Here is a 19,953-nt window from a genome sequence, read left to right as displayed (position 1 = left end):
AAGAACCCAGCATGACAGAAGCTTCCTTCCCTTCAGCATCTTTATTCAGCTTATTACCAAGCAAGAGTCTTTGTTGGCCCAGTTTGTGTCAGTTTGGTTCTTCTATCACACAGCCGCCCGTGGATTCATCATTCCCCTCAAGTCAGGAGCCTTCTGGAAGGGGAAGGCGACAGGAACTGACAGGGACAGTGATTGTTCACTGCTGAGACCAACCTCTCCAGGATATCCATTTAGCCCTTTGGGAGAAAATTCAGAACCTAACTTCCTCCCTTAGGTTGCTGTCCATCCCTCTCGGTGCTGAACTATAGGCAGAGGAGCAGCTGAACCTGCCGGCCTGCTTCAACTCCAAAAGTCATCCTTTTTCACGTCAGAGTTTCACTTTGGGAAGAGAGCTGTTGTAAATTAAGTGGAAATACAGAGAAGGAAAATGAAACTGCAGGGAATATAAATGCAGTAGAATGACAGCTTCATGTAGAACAGAAACTGGGAGGAGAGAAGGCATTCACCCTGAACGTGATCTGGGCCAGAAATTTTACTTCAGACAAAATATGGAGTCTCCATGTACTTGAGTTCATATCAAAATGCTTATGCTATTATTCCTATCCATAGTCTATCATAAACAGTCTTGTCTTGGTTGTCTTTTTAAGAAAAGTTAACATACCATACAAAATCAAATCAATAAAAAATCAGATGAAAGAATCGAATGTAGATTTGATGCCTGAAGTTCTGTCTTTTACACCTGGAATCCACTGTTGTGCCTTCTAGTTTGCATTTAAAAGTTGCTTTCAAACACTATTAATCTCCTTCATTCAATAGTCAAGCTACACTACCATAAATAAATCCTATGGTTCACATGGATATTCATAATGATTTATTGTTAGCCTTGGTGGCAAAAATCTGTGTTTCTTTGAAGGTGAGTGCTCTTTCTTTTCAATATGTTTTTACTTATGGCTGGTTTCTTTCTCACATATCTAGAATTCTCTGCAGACAATACAATGCAACAATACAATATAATCCTTATTTGCCTATATAGGTGAATGAGTTGCCTTTCAGAAACCAAGGTACCCATTCTAATTAGTAGTTTATTTTTAGACTCTCAATGTACTTTCTACAAAGAAATAGAATAAATTGCTTTTGCTTTAGCTTGAGTATTACTTTCAGTTTATTAAATAGTTTTCTACAGTTAAAAAAGATAAATTAATTATTTTTTACTTCCTTGACTTTGGTCCAATGTAAACGTGACTTTCAATGAGAGTGTGGAGTCAGGCTTTGACTCATTGGATTAGCTAATATGATGGTAGGTTTTTGAATGATTTAATTTGTATTACTAAAACAAAGCCTAAAGTTGAGTTAAATGTTGGGGTCTTAATATACCAGTTTGGAGCTACAGGTTTTATAAGGGCATCAAACTATTTATGCATGGTAGCAAATCAGGAAGATATGAAATCCATACTCAAAATGAAGCAGGTGGTTAACGATTTGGGCAACCAACTTTTAAGTGTTCAGTAGAAGAAGTGTCACTGAATATCCTGCTAATCTCTTGAGGTTCATTCACAATTAAATTACTACATGGAGATGGTTCAGATAGAGTAGCTACTGAATGACATGGTTTCACTGATAAGGAAGAAAATATCCAAAAATAAGTATGCTAGGAATGACAGATCCTCTGCCATTTGAAACCTAAGTTTAATTTTGTTTGCTCTGATACCTAAAATTGTATTATCATACATATTATCATAACTTTATTTGGAGACCTTATAGGTGATAGCCAGAGTCCAAATGTAGCCTGCATGGGTGTGATGACAAGTTCTGTGGGAGGTATGATCTAACTTGAATCAACAATACCTCTCCCTCTACTGAACAACCACAGCACTTTTTCAACTGATATTTGATTACATTCCTTTTCACACTTCATTATGTCCTGTCTTGAGCTCCTTTCTAATTTGCTTATGTGTAGTGTGAGAAGCTCAAAGACCTTGGGAATCTAACACACAGCAGACTCCTAATGCTGCCCTTTCTCAGTCGTGTGTTCTGAAATTTAGATAACCTCTCTGAGAATCTGTCTGCTCATCTTTAGCAAAAATATAATGTGTAGCATTGCAAGGCAGCTTGGTTCCTAGGGTTTTCTCACCCTCTGTGAAGACGCTACCTCAATAATAGTTGCTCAGTTGATAATCCTTACCTTGTCCTCCCATTCAAAATTTATCTCCCCTGGCTAAGCTGTAGGATCTGTGAGGACTCAAGTCCAAGCCATAAAAATTATCTATTTTATAAACAGGAGATACTTAAGGGGATGTGTATACATGCACACATATGTTTAAAGAGAAAATGAGAAAGAGGAGAGAGAAAAAAAACACATTTTTCTAGCAGGACAATAATAGGAATTCGGTAAATATTGTATTACATGCATGGAATATGAAATAACATTGTATATGACCAAGAAACTCACACAGGGTCTTAGACTTTGAGGAAGTCCATCCTTCTCACCCAACTGTCCCTCACTCTGATTCAGTAACAATTGAGTTCATCAAAGCAGAGGGAGATCAGACTATCAGCTGATTCTCAACCCTAGAATTAATTAAACAGACTTAACTATGTGGCCTGGTCACAGCCCCTGTTGAGCCCTTAAAAACTTGAATGAGTGTGGCTGAGAACAGATCAGAATATATGCCTCCTCTGAGCATATGTATCATGAGGAAAGAGATGTTGAGAGAAAGAAGGGCCACATATGTCCACTTCCTTCTCCCAAAGTCATGATTTAGGTGCTATTCATCATTCCCAGAGAAGGTATCTCTCGTTCTTGGGAGGTGGTAAGAGTTCAGCGATGATGAAGGCTGTAGAAGTGGAGCTCCCTTCACGTGGACGAAATCATCAGGAGGGCTCCACCCTCGCTCTCTCTTCCTAAGCAACTTTGTGAACTCAGGCACCAACTTCCACCGCTTCTTTCAATTCCCTCCACTGTGCTGGCCTCATTTCTGACCAAGCTTGTTCAGAATTTCATTTGCTGTTTCTTCTCCCTATTGTGTTCTTCTTCCAGCCTTTTGCATGGGTGCCTTTTGATCAATGCTTTGTTTTCAGTTCAAATGCCATTCTTCAGTCTTTGTCTCACAATCATAGGAATCATCTTCTGTCATTTCTTTCTTGTTCATCACCCCATGTTAATTTTCTCACTGCACTGCCCTGTGAGGGCAGCTAGACTTCTAGGCCCTAGCACTAGGCCCTAAGTAGTATGGTCTCCCAACTAGACCATAAGTTCTATGTCTTGTTCACTGTTTAGACACAAAAGAGTGGCAACCACAAAGTGGTATAGTGCCTAAATGGTTATTGAATGAATGATAATGGATGATAATATCATTAGTTCAGTGAAAGTTTGCATAGGGCCTACTCTATCAGGTTTTGTGCCTACTGTAACATTAAGATGAATAAGATGAGGTTACTTTAATCAGGGGGCTTTTTATGAGGGCATTCAAGTGTGTAAGCATATTCTTTAACTAAGGGGAGTGAGCACAGTATATTCAGCAAACAAGAGGAGAATGTCTTCCCTTAGCAAAGTGGTTAGAGGAGACAAGATTCGGCAAATTGGGAGTTTCCAAATAAACATGGGGTACAATTATCTTAAAGATGAGGATATGTGTAGAGAGGCTTGGCAATGTGAAAATCGGTTTTAATTAAATGACTTACAGGCAACTTGCAATGCTTGGGTTGTGTAATGCATATGTGGGAGTGATAAGAAATAGGGTTAGAGAGACAGGCAGGAGCCAACTCATGAAGAGATTTATGCTATTCTAGAAGTCTGGACATTACCCAGAATTCTGGTTGACAATTTAAATTTGAAGCATGGGTGTGATAAAATCAGACTTTGTGTTTTAGGGGGAAAAGAAAAGTACAGAAAATAATGAGGTTAGACAGCATTGGAAACCAATGGGAAAAGTATGAGTCTATTTAATTATCTGGCTAAGAAATAAGGAGAATCTGTTTTCTCAAATATAAAAATAAAATGTGTAGGTAAGCATATAAATTTCCATATCTCAACATTGTTTAATAGCATGTCTTTGTGACCCAGAGTTCTTCACCTATCCTGTGGAGTTCAGGTAACTGGAGGATTATGCAAATCCTCTTTCCAGCTCAAGAGGTGTCAGTGGTAAGAGAGAAACATACAGTAATCAACTCCAGTATGGAGCAGATCCTTCCTGGTCATCCCTCTGAGTGTGTACTTCCAAGTGGTAAGATAAGCCCAAAGACAAAGAAGCCGTCACTATTTCATATTACCGTCATCTATTATTATCAGGACCAGTGCATAATTTGCAGGACCCAGTGCAAGATGAAAATGTGGGTGCCCTGTTCTAAAGTTACCAACACTTTTAAGGTGTGGCAGAGTATTACACCAAGAGCCCCAAGAGCCCCATTGAGCCTATGCAAACTCACATGGATCATACGCCCACTGTGCTGTCCCTGGTTCTCACTGGCTTCCTCTAGGGGTCAGGTTCCTCACTGACTTTAAGTTTGATTGCTGGGAACAGTTGTCATATCCTGTAACTATGACATTAACCCAGGTTACTAGATTACCAGTGCATTGGATTGCGATTCTTCCTGTGCTCAGCTGAGAAGGTTAAATGATTCCTCCTGGGTTTCAGATCTACTCTATCACTTTCCTGGCACCTTGGACAAAGGACAAAATCTCTGTACCTCCATTCTCTAACCTGCAAAATGGGAATGATGAGAGGAACTGTGTTTTAGGATTATTATGAGGACTAAGTGATTCATACTTGGCAAGTAGATGAAACATGGTAGGTGCTTGGATCATTTTTCTTATTGTTTTGGAGATTGTATTCTGAAGAGTGAAGCTTACTTGGTTCCCTGTAATGCAACAATTACCCTTCAGGGTGAGGCTGGTCATTCAGTGGGCAGAAATGCTTAATTTCAGTGAGGTTGAATTTACCAATCATCTACTTTATAATTGATTTCATTGTTGTGTTTTAGGATATGTTTTCTTATCTCGAAGACATAAAGCTCTTACCGTATCTTTATCTTTGGAAAATTTTATGTAGATCTGTAATAATTCATTTTATGTATCATATTAAATCAATTTCTAGGGGAAATCATTAGTGGTCCAGTGGTTAAGACTACACACTTCCACTTCAGAGGGCCTGGGTTGTATACTTAGTCGGGGAACTAAGATCCCACATGGTATGCAGTGTGGCCAAAAGACAAAATTTAAAAAAAGAATCCAATTTCTTTTTCTATATGGAGTCACCGACCTTTTGTTTCTTCCCTTTGCACCCCAATATAGCCAATGATCTAGCCATTTTTCTCTCCCTTGCTCTTTTACTCTGGGCCTTTGCAAAAATATTCCCTCTGCCTAGATTTCTCTTCTCTTAGATACTATACAGATAAGTGCCTCAACCTCCTTCATGTTCCAGCTCAAATATTCCTTTCTTATTGAGGCTTTTAAGCTTATAATTACCCCAACACACACACACTTTCCTTAGCACTTCCTTCTACATCATCTTTTGTTGTGGGGTATTTTTTTTTGCACAGCATTTAATTGCCATATGAAACACTAAATATTTGACATTTATTTTTTGTCTTTCTCTCCATTAAAATGTAAAGTTTATGAGTAGGGGGATAATGTTTTGTCTTGTGTTGTATTCTCAAATTCTAGAACAGTATTTCCTCCTTAAAGGATTTCAATGGTCCCTTTTCAGAATAATCCAGAACAATTTATAAACAGTTATATCTTATTATTCTTCTATATAGAATAGTAAAAATTCTAGCTTCACACATATATTAATAGAAGGCATCTGATTAGGAAATCTTTGGCTGACTTTTTTTTTTTTTTCTCTTGATTCCTTCTGGAAACAAGGCCAAAACAGACAAGCATCTTTACTCTTTCTGTTTGTAAGCATAGGTGATTTCCTGGTTCACACATGAAGGGATTCAAGCTGTGTATGTGTGCATGTGTGTGTGTGCGTGTGTGGAATGGGGAGTGTTCTGGCTACAGAATTTCTCTCTTGTTATCTGATTTACCACATCCATTAAAAAACAAGCTCTTAGCACTAGCAATGGAGATATTTTCCAAAAATCAGTGCACCAAAATTGTTCCTGAATGTCCTATTTCTTTTAGCAATGCATTTATAAAATATTTTTAAATTATTTCAAAGAGAAGTGCAAAGGAAACAAAAATGAGGAGATTCCTGTAGGACATAGCAACCAATTGTAATCCAATGGACAACTGGGACCCAAATTGTAGCCCAAACCCGTTGGGTATTTGCAGGTATTTGGGGATTATTGATAGCAGTATTTCTATGTATTAGTGTTCCTATGTTTATTGGGGATAAATTATAGTCATATTTCTATATGTGATAGTATTCCTATGGTTGTGTTTTAAATAAGAGCTCTTATCCTTTATGAATCTATTCTGAAATATTTATAAATGAAACCATATGATGTCTAAATGTTCTTTGAAGTAATTTGAGTATGAGTAAATGGGTAAGAGTATAGATGAAACAAGCTTGGTTATATAATTATCAAAGCTGATGGATGAAAATATTGGGTTTATTTATTTATAGAGATGTGGAAGTGTTGGGAGAGAGCTCCTTGGCTGAGGGTAGGAAAGAAAGACTTTGTTCAGTGTGAAAGGAAATTTAGTGGTTATCTAGATAAAGAGGAAGAGGAAATGCACTTGCCCCATTCTCGACACTAACTTGTCTACCAATGAACAATTTTATATATGTCAGTTCAGTTGCTAAGTCATATCCGACTCTTTGCAACCCCATGGGCTGCAGCACACTAGGATTCCCTGTCCTTAACTATCTCCCAAAGTTTGCTCAAACTCATGTCCACTGAGTTAGATGCCATTTAATCAACTCATCCTCTGTCATCCTCTTCTCCTCCTGCCCTCAATCATCCCCAGCATCATTACCAAATGCCAAATGCTGAGCTACTTTACATCGCTTTATCTGATTCTTCTTGTTAAAAATCCCAAACAAGGTATTCTAGTTATTAGAATAAAATACCTTATTTCCCTTTGATATACCAGGAGGTAAATAATTTTTACAAGTTCATAAACCTGGAATTCTACTCACTGAAGTCATGTTATCCCACCAGTACTAAGCCAAAAAAGGAGTTTCAAAACCTAGTGACTTTAAGTTGACATTGCAAAATAATAAAGCTAGTAAGAAAGTAGCTAGCATATACCTAATGTATAAAAGGGATAATTAGGAGACTTTGTCTACATTATTCTAAAATTTAGAGTTGAAAATGAAAAACTTTATTTTGACTGTTTGCTTTCATAGTTATTTTCCTTTTACATATTCTACTATTATTCCCAAACCAACTTTTAATGTCACAACTGATAGTGTGTGATTGATTCCCTGCATGTTACATTGATCCCCTGCATTTTACATGTAGATACATCCTGGAAGGGATGTTGCAAAAAGTTGCAGAAACCAGGATTTATGTGGTTGAGCCATCATGCTTGATGATGCATTTAAAGATGTCAGACTCCATACTGCAAATGGCCAAATGCTCCACTTTACTCTATTGTAAAAAGATTGGGGGATCTGAAGTTCTAAAGTTTCTAGCTAAAGTTTCTATCCCCAAAGGTTCTGAAGTCTCTATCCTTACTGTGCTATGACACATGAGCTTGACCTGGAAACGCTTCTGTCCTCTGGCTTTCAGCACAAGACTGGTCATAGATATCATCGTTTCATGCCCACGAAAGCATAAAGCATTAATGGGCTAGGGCAACACGCATTATTTAAAAGGATTTTTCTAATGTATAGTTGTGGATCCATGCCTAATAATGATGACAGCTTCTTGAGCCTGTGTGTTAGCTGACATCTGTGTCCCCCCAAAACCTGCCTGTATACAGTGCAATATGGCAATGCAGTATAGTTCAGTCTTAATGTTGATAGAGTGCAACGCATTAGGGAGCACTGTGGCAGGCAACCTCTAGACACTTCATCTGCGAAAATGAAAAGGAGTCAGGCTGGGGGGAAAATAAATCCCTGTCATTTCCTCACTGGCAAGAAGAAAAGACAAGTGCCATGCGTAGTTTTGTTAACCCTCCTCCTTTATGCACACATCTCCAATTATACCCATTATAATGTACTTAGCTAGAGGGCAGGTTGCATTTTTTAAATGTGTTGAGAGCAGTCTTGATTTAGCTGGTGCTTATTTGTTTTCTATTGCTTGGTTAAGCCTGCTGCATTCTTTTTCCTATTTTACATACTGGATGAATATGAGATGCTAGCTCTCAATGAGCTAAATCAGCAGTTTTCTGCCCTGGAGATTTTTGGAACAGATCAATGCTTGGGCCCCACCCCTGAGATATTCTGATTTAAATGGTTTGGATTGAGGGGTATTAGGAGTCTATAAAAGCACCCTTTGAGATTCTAATATGCAGCTAGGGTTAAGGACCACATGGACTGAGTCCATGCCTGGCAAGATTAGCTATGCAGGACTTAGTTTTGATATTTAGCAAGAGGTAGGACTGGTCACTATTTGGAAGGTTAGCTCTCCAGATTGGAGATGTTTTAAGTACATTGGTAGTTGAAGATAGCAAGTAGAGGAAACTGGAGATAGTCCCTAGCTCAGTTCAGTTTAGTTGCTCAGTCGTGTCCGACTCTTTGCGACCCCATGGACTGCAGCATGCCAGGCTTCCCTGTCCATCACCAACTCCTGGAGCCTGCTCAAACTCATGTCCAACGAGTCGGTGATGCCATCCAACCATCTCATCCTCTGTTGTCCCCTTCTCCTCCTGCCTTCAATCTTTCCCAGATCAGGGTCTTTTCCAATGACTCAGTTCTTTGCATCAGGTGGCCAAAGTATTGAAGTTTCAGCTTCATAATCAGTCCTTCCAGTGAATATTCAGGACTGATTTTCTTTAGGATTGACTGGTTTGATCTCCTTGAAAAGATTAGAATTATTGCATAGGCCTCCCTGAGTGCCTGCCATAGAAAGAAAGTGTTTATTTGCCTTGACTGTCATCCCATGCAGATGTAAACATGAATTGTTCCTTTTGAAATCTATGTTAAAGACTTGCATTAAATCTAGTGGTTCTGTATATATTATATATAATATATATAGCATTTTCAAACTGCTTTAAATCTCACTTAATTAAAAATTCCTATCAACTATCTTGTAAATTGGCTTGACAATATTATCCATTTAGGACAAGCAAAAATTTTGAAGTTCTGAAAGGTTAAGTGCAATGTGCAAGGTCATATAATGATTCAGTAATGAACTGTGGCTTAGAAGCCAGAGCTCTGGAGGTCTTGTCTATTGCCAGAGCCTTTGAATTTGACCTCTGTTGCAAAGTGAATGATGATTATGAAAATTTAAGAACATAGAATATATTTTTTCAGGCAACATTTTAAAATCAAAGATGTATATGGATATCCTGGAACCTTTTTTTAGCATTCCTGGGAATTTTAACAGAAAAGCTTTGCAATTTTGTTTAATTTTATCCATATATAAACAGGCTCATTGTTCACTTTTTTTTTTAAATTTTGGTTTCTGCTATACAACAATGTGAATCAGTCATAATTTTACATATATATATCCCTTCCCTCCTGAGCCTCCCTCCCTTACCCCCATCCTACCCTTCTAGGTCATCACAAAGTGCCAGTCTGGGCTTCCTGTGTTGTTTAGCAACTTCCCACTATCTATTTTACACTCAGTGTTCATTTTGAAGTAATTGGAGTTGTAAGCTGGAAGGGAATTCTGGGGGAAGAAGCTGCTTTTGATGTATTTGCTCTATATATGGAATACCAAGGTGAATAGGGAGAAAGAGATGAAAGCTTCCTACTCATAGCTGTTCTAAGACATTGCATTTGTTACTACTTAAACCAGTGTTCTTGCCTGGAGAATCCCAGGGATGGAGGAGCCTTGTAGGCTGCCGTCTATGGGGTCGCACAGAGTCGGACACGGCTGAAGCATCCTAGCAGCAGCAGTAAACCTTCTAATTCCCCTTGAGCAAAGAGAGAACATACCAGATTGATGGCCTTTGGAAAATAAATACAATGTTTAACTATCTTTTCTGAATGCTTATAGAACTATGGAGAACTTCTACATTATCATCTCTTAATCATGTTTCACTTCTGCTTACTGGGGAGATTTCATACTACATATATGTACACTTCAGTATAACACATAGCACTTAGGTATGTATCCTCCATGTATGGTGTGGTGTGGTGTTAGTTGCTCCGCTGTGTCCAACTCTTTGCGACTGTCAGGCTCCTCTGTTCATGGAATTCTCCAGACAAGAATACTGGAGTGGGCTGCCATTCCCTTCTCCAGAGTATCTTCCCAACCCAGGGATCGAACCTGGGTCTTCTGCATTGCAAGCATATTCATTACCACTAGTGCCAAACATGTTGGTAGCTCCATATATAGCAGATAGATGATGAAATATTTATCAATAACGACAACACTGTATGTGGTAAGTACTTCCCTCTGAGAACCCAGGGTCACAGTATGTATTTCTCCAAATTTAAGTGAGAAAAAGTTGGGCTGGTGAATCCTGGTTTGGTACTTTTTCTGAAAAGGAAATCAGCTTCAAATCTCAAAAACGGTTGTGAATAAGGTAGAAAGGGGTATTCTCTTGTGTATAGTGAATCAGTAAACAGAATCTACATTTTAGGGGATTTGGTGTTGATGAAACCTGGACTGCCTAATGTCATATTACAACCTCTGTCTATAGAATTGACTTAGAAACAGACTTCTTAATAACCATTTGGAATTTTTGCGAAGTGAAACTTTTTCCTCTGATGCTCCACTTTGATTCAGTGTAGGTTCCCTTTAGTTACATAGCATCTATTTGTGATGTTTCTATTATCATGACATATATCTGCTGCTGCTGCTAAGTCGCTTCAGTCGTGTTTGACTCTGTGCGACCCCATAGACGGCAGCCCACCAGGCTCCCCCGTCCCTGGGATTCTCCGGGCAAGAACACTGGAGTGACACATATCAAGTAGGTCTAATTGATTATTTTGAAGTAAGCCCTATATTCTTTTTTCCCTTTAATTTTTAATTTTATGATTTGTGAGGAAGTGTGCTTTAGGCACAAAACAGTTTTCTTCAACTGCATGAACTGCTATCTCAAGCAGAATTCTGTGGCAGAAGATAATAAGATCAAATGATCAGATTGAATAGTTAATTTTAAGACCAAGGCAGTCTACTTTTTCCACACATTTGAAAGGCAACCCTTTGGTGCAATGAGAAACAAAAGGTACTGGTTTTCTTGCATTTGCATGGAGGTGATGGTCTTTTTCTGAGTTATCATTTAATTTTTTATACAGAGGTCTTTCTGAAAGTGAGTAGATGAGCTATTAATATTTAAGCCAAGATAATAGGCATTAACGAGAACTGTCCTGAGCAAACAGGATTGTTTGATCCCCCTATCCATTCCTCTCCAGTGATATCAGAAGGTGGTTGGAGCTAACTGCCTTGTAATTGGAGTTGAATTTACCAGAAACATGGAAGGATTTCAAGCCACTTATGGTCCACTTTTAGATGCTCAAAACATGAATGCGACCCACCATTGCACAGAAGACTGTTTTGCCACATTTTTATTTTAATTAGAAAGAGCTTCAACTTTTGAAGCTATTCTCCTCTTTTCTTAAACGCTTTCTTCTCACTTTCTCTCATGAACTTTTATGACTCTGGAGAAGATTCCCTGTACCAGCAGTGTTGACATGCTTTACATGTGTATCTAATTTAATCCTCAAAGCAGTTGTATGAAACAGGAGCTTATAGTCACCCTGTTTTATAGCCAAGGAAACTGAGGTTTAGAGTGATTAAAGGAATTGTCTGAAATCTAATACTCACTAGAGTCATAACTCCACCCCAGGAAGTATTTAATGTATGGATGTTTACAAACCCAGGTAGCACTAGTGGTAAAGAATCTTTCTGCCAATGCATGAGACACAAAAGACACAGGTTCGTTTTCTGGGTTGGGAAGATCCCTGGAGGAAGAAATGGCAACATAGTTCAGTATTCTTGCCTGGCAAAATCCCATGGACAGAAGAACCTGGCAAGCTACAGTCCATGAGTCAGACACAACTGAGCACACACACACACATTGGCTTGTTTATATGATACAAATCTTAAAATATCACTGGTACCATCCTTTGGCTTCAAGATCCAATGGTCAGAGAGGAATAATCAGCAGACTTTTGGCTTTGTTTTTAATGGTGAATTGGGTGTGTAAGTGGGGACTAAGAAGAAGAGCACTAGATGGCAACCAGGAGTTACAAGTCTATAAACCTAGAAGGATATTGGTGCCTAGAAGCAGAGTGGGTTGCTGAAATCCATTAAACCTATTAGTAACTGAAACAACAGAGAAACCAGGGAAAGCCGGAGAGGTCATTTGTTATGAATGTACCATCAAAATTCTACAGATTGGTGTTGGAATAACTCCCATGATTTGCTGATATCCATCTATCCTGCTGTTTTTATTTTTTTATTGAGGTATGTTTGTTTTGTAGTGGTATGTTAGCTTCTGCTGTACAATGAAGTGAATCAGCTATGTGTATGTGCCTATGCCTTCCTTCTTGGACCTCCCTCTCAACCCCCCAACCTCATGCATCTAGGTCATCAAGAGCGCTGAGCTGAGCTCCCTGTGCTTCCCAGCAGCTTCCCACCATGTGTCCATCTTACACACGGCAGTGTAATATGTGCACATCCTCTTTCCTTCAGGAGCATTTGCAAACCGGCCTCCCGGTCAGCCAGTGCTCATGCTCACCATGCTCTCCTTGCTCCCTGCTCTCACATTTCAAATCAGCTGGAAATACAGACACTAAATTCTTTATTTCATATCACTGATTGAGTAACCCTGGGATCAGGGCTCAACGCCCTTGACTCTTTGGGTCAGTGTCACGTGCCCCAGCTTACCTGGCTGGCAGTCCCCCAGAGGAACTCGTTTCATCCACCTTGGCTACCGTCTGTCAAGGAAAGACGTCACTGAGAATCTTTAAATATCCCTCAGTGTTGGTAGTCCACTCATATATTTTCCTTATGAAATACGGCTGTTGATCTTTAACTTGCCATCTTTTCTAAATGTTATGTCTTTTGACTATAATTAATAACTTAAGTTTAATTATGCCCAATGACCTATTAATGATAAAGTATGTGTAAATTAAAGCTGAATGTGGACTAGCTGTTTATTAGCCATAATCACACTTGAGCAATTGTTTGTATTTGCAGACAGGCACTTTCATTTATTATTTTTCACAGGCCTAATGAGGTTGAAAGCGTCACTCAGAAAGCCCTACAAACATTGCTTTTAATGATACTTGAAGCCTTCTGCCACCAGGGTACTGTTGAAGAATTGATTAGGAAAGAAGTGTCCCTTGGGAATAACAGAGGCCCTGTGACATGAACTGCTGCTTGAAATGCCCCTTTCCTTCTCTTCGTCTTACTCTAAAGTCTCTTTTATGGAAAAGTCATGGGATTTGATGTCTACCTAGCTATTCTTTTCATCCTAGATAGGAAATTATTTTGTGGAAAATATTTTGTGGAAATTATTGACCCCTTCTGACCTCTGTTTTCATGCCTGTCAAATGGGTGTCATAACAGTAATGGTAATAATACCAACCTCATAAAGAATATAGTAAAAGAATGAGATAGCATATGCAAAATACCCAGAAATGGATCTGATATAGATTAAAGTAATAATTCTTAGAAATCTCTAATGTGTTCTAGGTACATATGTAATACGAATGTTTTCCACCTGCAAAGCCATTATCTTTGCCTCTCAGTGTTACTTCTCAGAAGTCGTTTTCTTATGTATTCAAAGGCAACAGAAACAGACGTCACTTCCTGAGAGCTTCTACTTGGCCTTTTGCTTATCCTCTCTTGTTTGGCTTCTTTTTATTTTTTTCTTGTCTGGCTTCATGCCATGATATTGGGTGCTATCAGGAGCGTCCACTTCTTTTGTTGCTAATCACCACTCATGTTTCTGGAAGTATTGTCCTACTTTGATTCAAAACCACTACCCTCATGCTGCCTTCAAAATTCATGTGTGAGAAGAGGATCAGCTACTTCATCTCAAGTGGAGACCTGTCTGCCCTTGAGCTTCCCATGACATCAGCTAAATTGTATCCATTCTGCAAGACTGATTCTGTTGTCATAATTTGAAGCACTGTACATCATAGGGAAGGGGAAGATCCTTTAAACCTGAATGCTAAATTTGACTCTTCCAATGTTCAAGAAAAAAGAAACATATGTTCACTTATCACAAGAAAGTCTTAACTGGTGTCTCGCAGATCCTGGGGGTGTTTCCTTCTATTTAGAGGCCTCTCTTATTTGTCTCTCTCTCTTCAAAGACATGAAATAATTCTTAATTTCTGTGGTGCCAATCAATTTTTTCTCTGGAAAAACGTGACCTCAGTTCTAAAAGTTTATTTTGCCCATAGAGTCCATTCTTTTCAACCTTCCCCTGAAGATCTATAGAGCATGATAATCAATGTGACTATTTTTCTAAAACTTTGAATTATTTGACCTGGAATTACACCATAAGGTAGAATACATCAAGTGTGAGCTTGCACTGTGTGTGTGTGGGTGTGTATGTGTGTGTCCTGTGAAGGGAGAGGTATTGATCTATGTTCTCTCTCAATATAAAGTCAACCCCTCAATTGTTCCTATTGTCTTCAGTGTTTATTTCTGGACTTTTAAGATAACACTTGGACAAAGCAAATGGACACATACACACACACACACAAACCCACACATCTTGGGGTAAACAATAATTACCAGAGTAAGTATAATGTAATTGGAATTAACTGGGGGCAGGGGAGACTTTTTCCTAAAGGCACAATTATTTATCCAGATTGTCCCCACCCCGATAAAGATAGCTTGCATATTACTATGTAGAACTGTTTCAATTATACTTTTTACCCCCCTCCTTAGCCTTCTTTTTCTATACTCCTCACTGGGCCTTAACCACATTAAAAAGAGGTTAATTATACCATTCTTCTCAGCCAAATAATAGCAACTGTCCTTTGACTTGATAAGCATGTCCTGGTAGGAAATAGGTGGCCCACTCAAATGGGAAAATTTAATGAAGGAACAGTTTATAATACAAAGGAGAGGACAGGGTTAATGGAAACCAATAGTACCTGGCTGGGGACAGTTGGGAGCCTGAGAGTTGATACCTGTAGGAGCTATTAGAAGAACTCGAAGAAAGTAGTTACAGGTGAGTACCACTCCATTAGAACTGTGGCTCTGGGGAGCAAGGGAACCAACTTTGAGGCAGTTTAGAAGATAAAATCTGGTGGAATAAGTACCCTGATCTTTCTTCTCTCTCTGTCTCCTCTTCCTCTGTCAACTTTTTTCCTTCCACTGTGTGCCCCAAACCACCTTTGACCAAAGCTGACCAGAAGCCAATGGACAAGGTGGCCACTACTACATACCTTCTGTGGTTGGATCTGAGTACAAAGAAGGGCCAAAAAAGGCAGCAGATGGAAAACACTTCATGGAGGTGTGGTAGTGGTTTAGTCACTAAGTCGTGTCTAACTCTTGTGACCCCATGGACTGTGGCCCACCAGGCTCCTCTGTCCATGGGATTCTCTAGGCAAGAATACTGGAGTGGGTTGCCATGTTCTTCTCCAGGAGATCTTCCTGACCCAAGGATTGAACCCAGGTCTTCTGCATTGCAGGCAGATACTTTACTGATTGAGCTATAGGGGAAGCCCCCAAAGACCTCATACATCTCCTTAACTTTTAGTCTCCCCTTCCGATAATCTCATTAAAGTGGTAGAAATGGATTTTAAAAGTCCCAATTCTTTGTCTAAAACAGAGTTCCATCCGTGATTGAGAGATCTAAACTTGTTTATGAAAGATTCGGTGGACAAAGACTGAAGAGCATAGCAACAGACCATGTAGCACAGGAAGACAGGACTTAATATAGCAGAAAGCAGATGGCGATAAAAAAGGAAGTTCATCTGCCCGGAAAGATCCTTTAGAAACATGGTGGCTGATCTGATGGAGGTTGGGAGTATGAAGTGGGGCAGAAAAAATGCAGGTTGTATAAAATCTTTAAATAATGAGGAAAGGCATAAAAATAGTGATACAATTATTAAAAAAAAGAAAGCTAGTGGAAAATAAATATTCATCGATTACAGAGGAAAGTCAATAGATGATGTCTAAAGTGAATAAAACAGCAAGTGATGACATGTACATATTATTTATAGATTTGGAGGTAACCACAGAAAAACTAAATACAGATAGAGTTCAGAATATTCTGGAAGGAGGAAGACGGGGAATGGCATGTAGGTCAGTTGCTTCTCACTATAGTAAGTCTTTTTGCATTAATTAGTTTTTAGAAACCATGTGAATATATAATTTTAATAAAAGCTCCTTTTTTTTTTTTTTTTGGCTCCACTTAGTTTGCTGGCTATAGAAATTTCCTTCTTTGTATGGTTAGGTCCATTAGCTGTCTTAAAGCTAAAAAATAATTTGGTTTTCTCCTAGGCATCTCCTTCTCTCCATTCTTTATAACCCTCTCTGTGTTCCTCCTCCAGCCACCAGAAGCTCCCTCACACAAGCCCCACACACATACATCTTTCTCCTGAATGCAGTTATCATTCTCTGTAAAGTCCATGCACTCTTACAACTTTGTGTCTTTTCTCAAACTGTTTCTTTGACCTGAAATGGCTTCAGACTTTAATTTTTTAAATTTTTTTTGAATTGAAATACAGTTGTGTTAATTTCTTCTGCAAAGTGATTCAGTTGTATGTATGTATGTGTGTATATATATATATATATATATATATATGTATATGTATTATTTTTTAAAATATAGTTTTCCCATTATGGTTTATCACAGAATATTGAGTATAGTTCTCTGTGCTATATAAGAGGATCTTCTTATTTATCCATCCTGTATAATAGTTTATATCTGCTAATCCCAAACTCCCAATTTTTCTCCCCCGCCACCCTGCCTTGACAACCACAAATCTGTTTTCTATGTCTGTGAGTCTGTCTGTTTCACAGAGGTTCCTTTGTGTAATATTTTAGATTCCACATATAAGCAATATCATCTTGTATTTGTGTTTTGCTTTCTGAAAAAAAAAAATTGTTTTTCTACTTATCCCTCAAATGCCAGAATAAAATCTACCTTCTCTAGGAACTGTCTTTGGTTTCCCCACATGATTATGCTTTCTTCTGTACTCTCCTAATACTGCGCCAGTGTCTGACACATCTCACTCTGCAAAGCCTCATAACTAGGTGTGTATCTGCCCCTTCTTCTTTCCATTTCATTGTGAATTCAAGAATTTGTATCTGTGTATCGAGCACAATATCTCACACATGGTAATTGAAATAGTTGCTAAGCACCGTCATTGATTTTGGAAGTAATTGTTGATTAGAAGGCATCTAAAGATTAGAAAATGAATTCCCCACACATTAAAGTGAACATCAACTGTCTTCTTATCCAGGTGCCTATTACTACTTCTGTGGGTCAGCAAAATAACCAGGAAGATAATGTTTTGTTCTATTGTAATTTTACTGCCTCTTCTCTAAATTCTAATTATACGCATATTACCTCAGGTTGTGAGGAATAAGAAATCTAATAAACTAATTCCCATAAATAAATATGTTAGTGATGTATTCATTTTAATAAGTGTTTGCATAGTAAAAAGTAGCCTAAAGAAGGAAGTACCCCACCTAAGGGAGAGAATTGCTGATAGTAAAACATTAACCCCCTGAGCTGTTGCTTTGAGATCAAAGAGCGTTTCTGGGGCCTCTCAGATTATGCTGTGGGACTTTTATGCAAAATATAATATAGATTCTGATTAATTAAAGTATATTATCAGTGGGAAACAATATTCCCATATTAGAACATACAGATTTGAAATCACAGTAAGTGTGATGTGTCTTTCTCGTAGAAGTAAGGCTGAGTATTAATCTCTGGTCTTTTCTTGTTATTTTCATTTCCCAGGTAGTCTTTCCATGGGTCCTTCTTTTTTTCTTTTTTTTCTTTATTCAATTGCTCGCTACCCCTGGACTTTTCTTTGCCTCCACATAAAAGGGCACTATTATTTTATTTTTCCTTTACTTCAGGAAATGCTACAATAAAGCAGTCTCGATATAGGATTATCATCCAAGAAGCAGCCAACGGAGGCCAAGAATGCCCAGATACCTTATTTGAAGAGCGAGAGTGTGAAGATGTGTCATTGTGCTCCACGTATCGGTAATTAATTGCTTTCAAAATAATCATTAGACCTTAGTATAAGCCATGACCTATTTGCTCTTATATAGTGTGTGGTTATTATATGAAACACTTGTAGTGAGAAATACAAAGAGGTAATATTTTTTTATCTTCAAATATCTCACTATTTCCCCTTTTATGGAGTATATTTTGAGAGAGTAAAGAGTATGAAAGTCTAATTTAAAACGAAAAAGGTTAACAACCACGTTTTGATTGCAGTTGAGCTGCTTGACTTCAGCCACCAAGGTAATCAGCTTTCAGGATTAGAATTCAAGGATATGCAGGTTGAGGTCCTTACTGGACACACACAAACACACAACTTACCTCATTCTATTTTTCTCATCCTAAAGCCTTTAATCAAGAACTAAGAACAAATGTATACTGCCTTAATAGTTGTTTATTTTAGTTCAAAAATGGTTTTGGGTCTCAATTTTTGTCATGTACACATTTTAAGAAATCTTAGGAAAAAAGCTTAACCTATGGGTAATTTTTTGTCTTTAGAAAAAGAAAGTGAGTAACATTTAAACTATATATGTTACCTATATTTGCCCCTCTGGGAAGTAAGTGATTATCATTTATAAAAACAGTACCTGAGGTTTGTGTATTTAGTCATAAACTTTCATTCTTTTAACATAAGATTGAAGCACTGCTTTAAAGTATTAATACTTCTGGATTAAATTCAGTCACTGTTGGGTTTTACTGATTTGTGGAAACAAGCCCAGGGTCTTAATAACCGTGTTGTTATCAGCACACTTAAAAATGCCTTTATTCGAAATGTCTAGGGTTTTCCCTGATTGAGAAACTGTATCTTAAATCTATATGATTCAAGAGCTAATTTTTTCTAGAGAGTTCCTGGTGGTCCAATGGCTAAGACTCCAAGCTCCCAATGTAAGGGGCCCAGGTTCGATCTCTGGTCAGGGAACTAGATCGCGCATGCCACACCTGAGTTCACATGCCTCAGCTAAAGATCTCACATGCTGTAACAAAGACCTGGTGCCACCAAATAAATAAATAAAAATAAATATGTTTTTAAAATGAGCTAATTTATTCTGGAAAATATAAGTTTTGTCGTGTTTTGTTTTTTAAGAAGGCCTCCCATTAGCTAGAAAGAAGCCCCAGTCATGATCAATTTCATCATCATTTCCTCCTTTTGTTTCTATCTAACAACCAGTTTGGGAAAGGCATGAATCAGCACTGGAACAAGCCCAGACTGCCAGTATTTCTTCATCAACCACCAGGCCATTGTGGGAACACTGTCAATATCCATCTTTTTGTGCCACGTTTAAATATTGAAACTTCTAGCTCAGGGAAAGAGCTCTCAGAGAAAGTAGTCAATTGAAAAAAAAAAAATTAGCCAAATCAAATAATGTTAGACATTTTCTGAACCTAGTGCTGTTATAATCAGAGAAAATCTTGGAAACTGTTAGCGGTCTCTCTTCCTACTGTCCACTCTCTTTGCCCTCACGTGGTCCTTCAGTGTAGCCACTCAGTCTTGAACTAGTTTCCATAAATGACCCCCTGCCATTTTCCCAAGAAATGAGTTCCACTCTGCCTGGATTGCCTGATTGTATCATGTCTCCTGATACTGATAAGTGTGTCCAACTTATCAGCATGAGTCTCTTAGTCAAACACCCTTGAATTTTGAACATCCAGTTCTTCTTTAGGTTTTGCCTTCCCTTCTTTGGTTGGAGAGGCAAGTTAATGTAGACCTTTATCATTTTCTTCTGATTCCTCTTTTT

The 19,953-nt window shown here is 38.3% G+C and overlaps 1 protein-coding gene across 1 annotated transcript in view; it reads left to right on the top strand.

The window, feature by feature from the left end:
- Window positions 1-19,953, top strand: part of THSD7B (thrombospondin type 1 domain containing 7B) — a 989,572-nt gene that overhangs the window by 565,855 nt on the left and 403,764 nt on the right. The window contains exon 11 of the mRNA XM_043894410.1: window positions 18,067-18,196. Within this exon, the coding sequence (XP_043750345.1) occupies window positions 18,067-18,196 (130 nt within the window). The remainder of the gene's footprint in view (window positions 1-18,066; window positions 18,197-19,953) is intronic.

This window comes from Cervus elaphus, chromosome 33, assembly GCF_910594005.1.
Source record: "Cervus elaphus chromosome 33, mCerEla1.1, whole genome shotgun sequence".
In the NCBI taxonomy this organism is placed as follows: Eukaryota; Metazoa; Chordata; class Mammalia; order Artiodactyla; family Cervidae; genus Cervus; species Cervus elaphus.
Note: the sequence above shows the minus strand (reverse complement) of the source record. Positions and strands in the feature narration are given on the sequence as shown.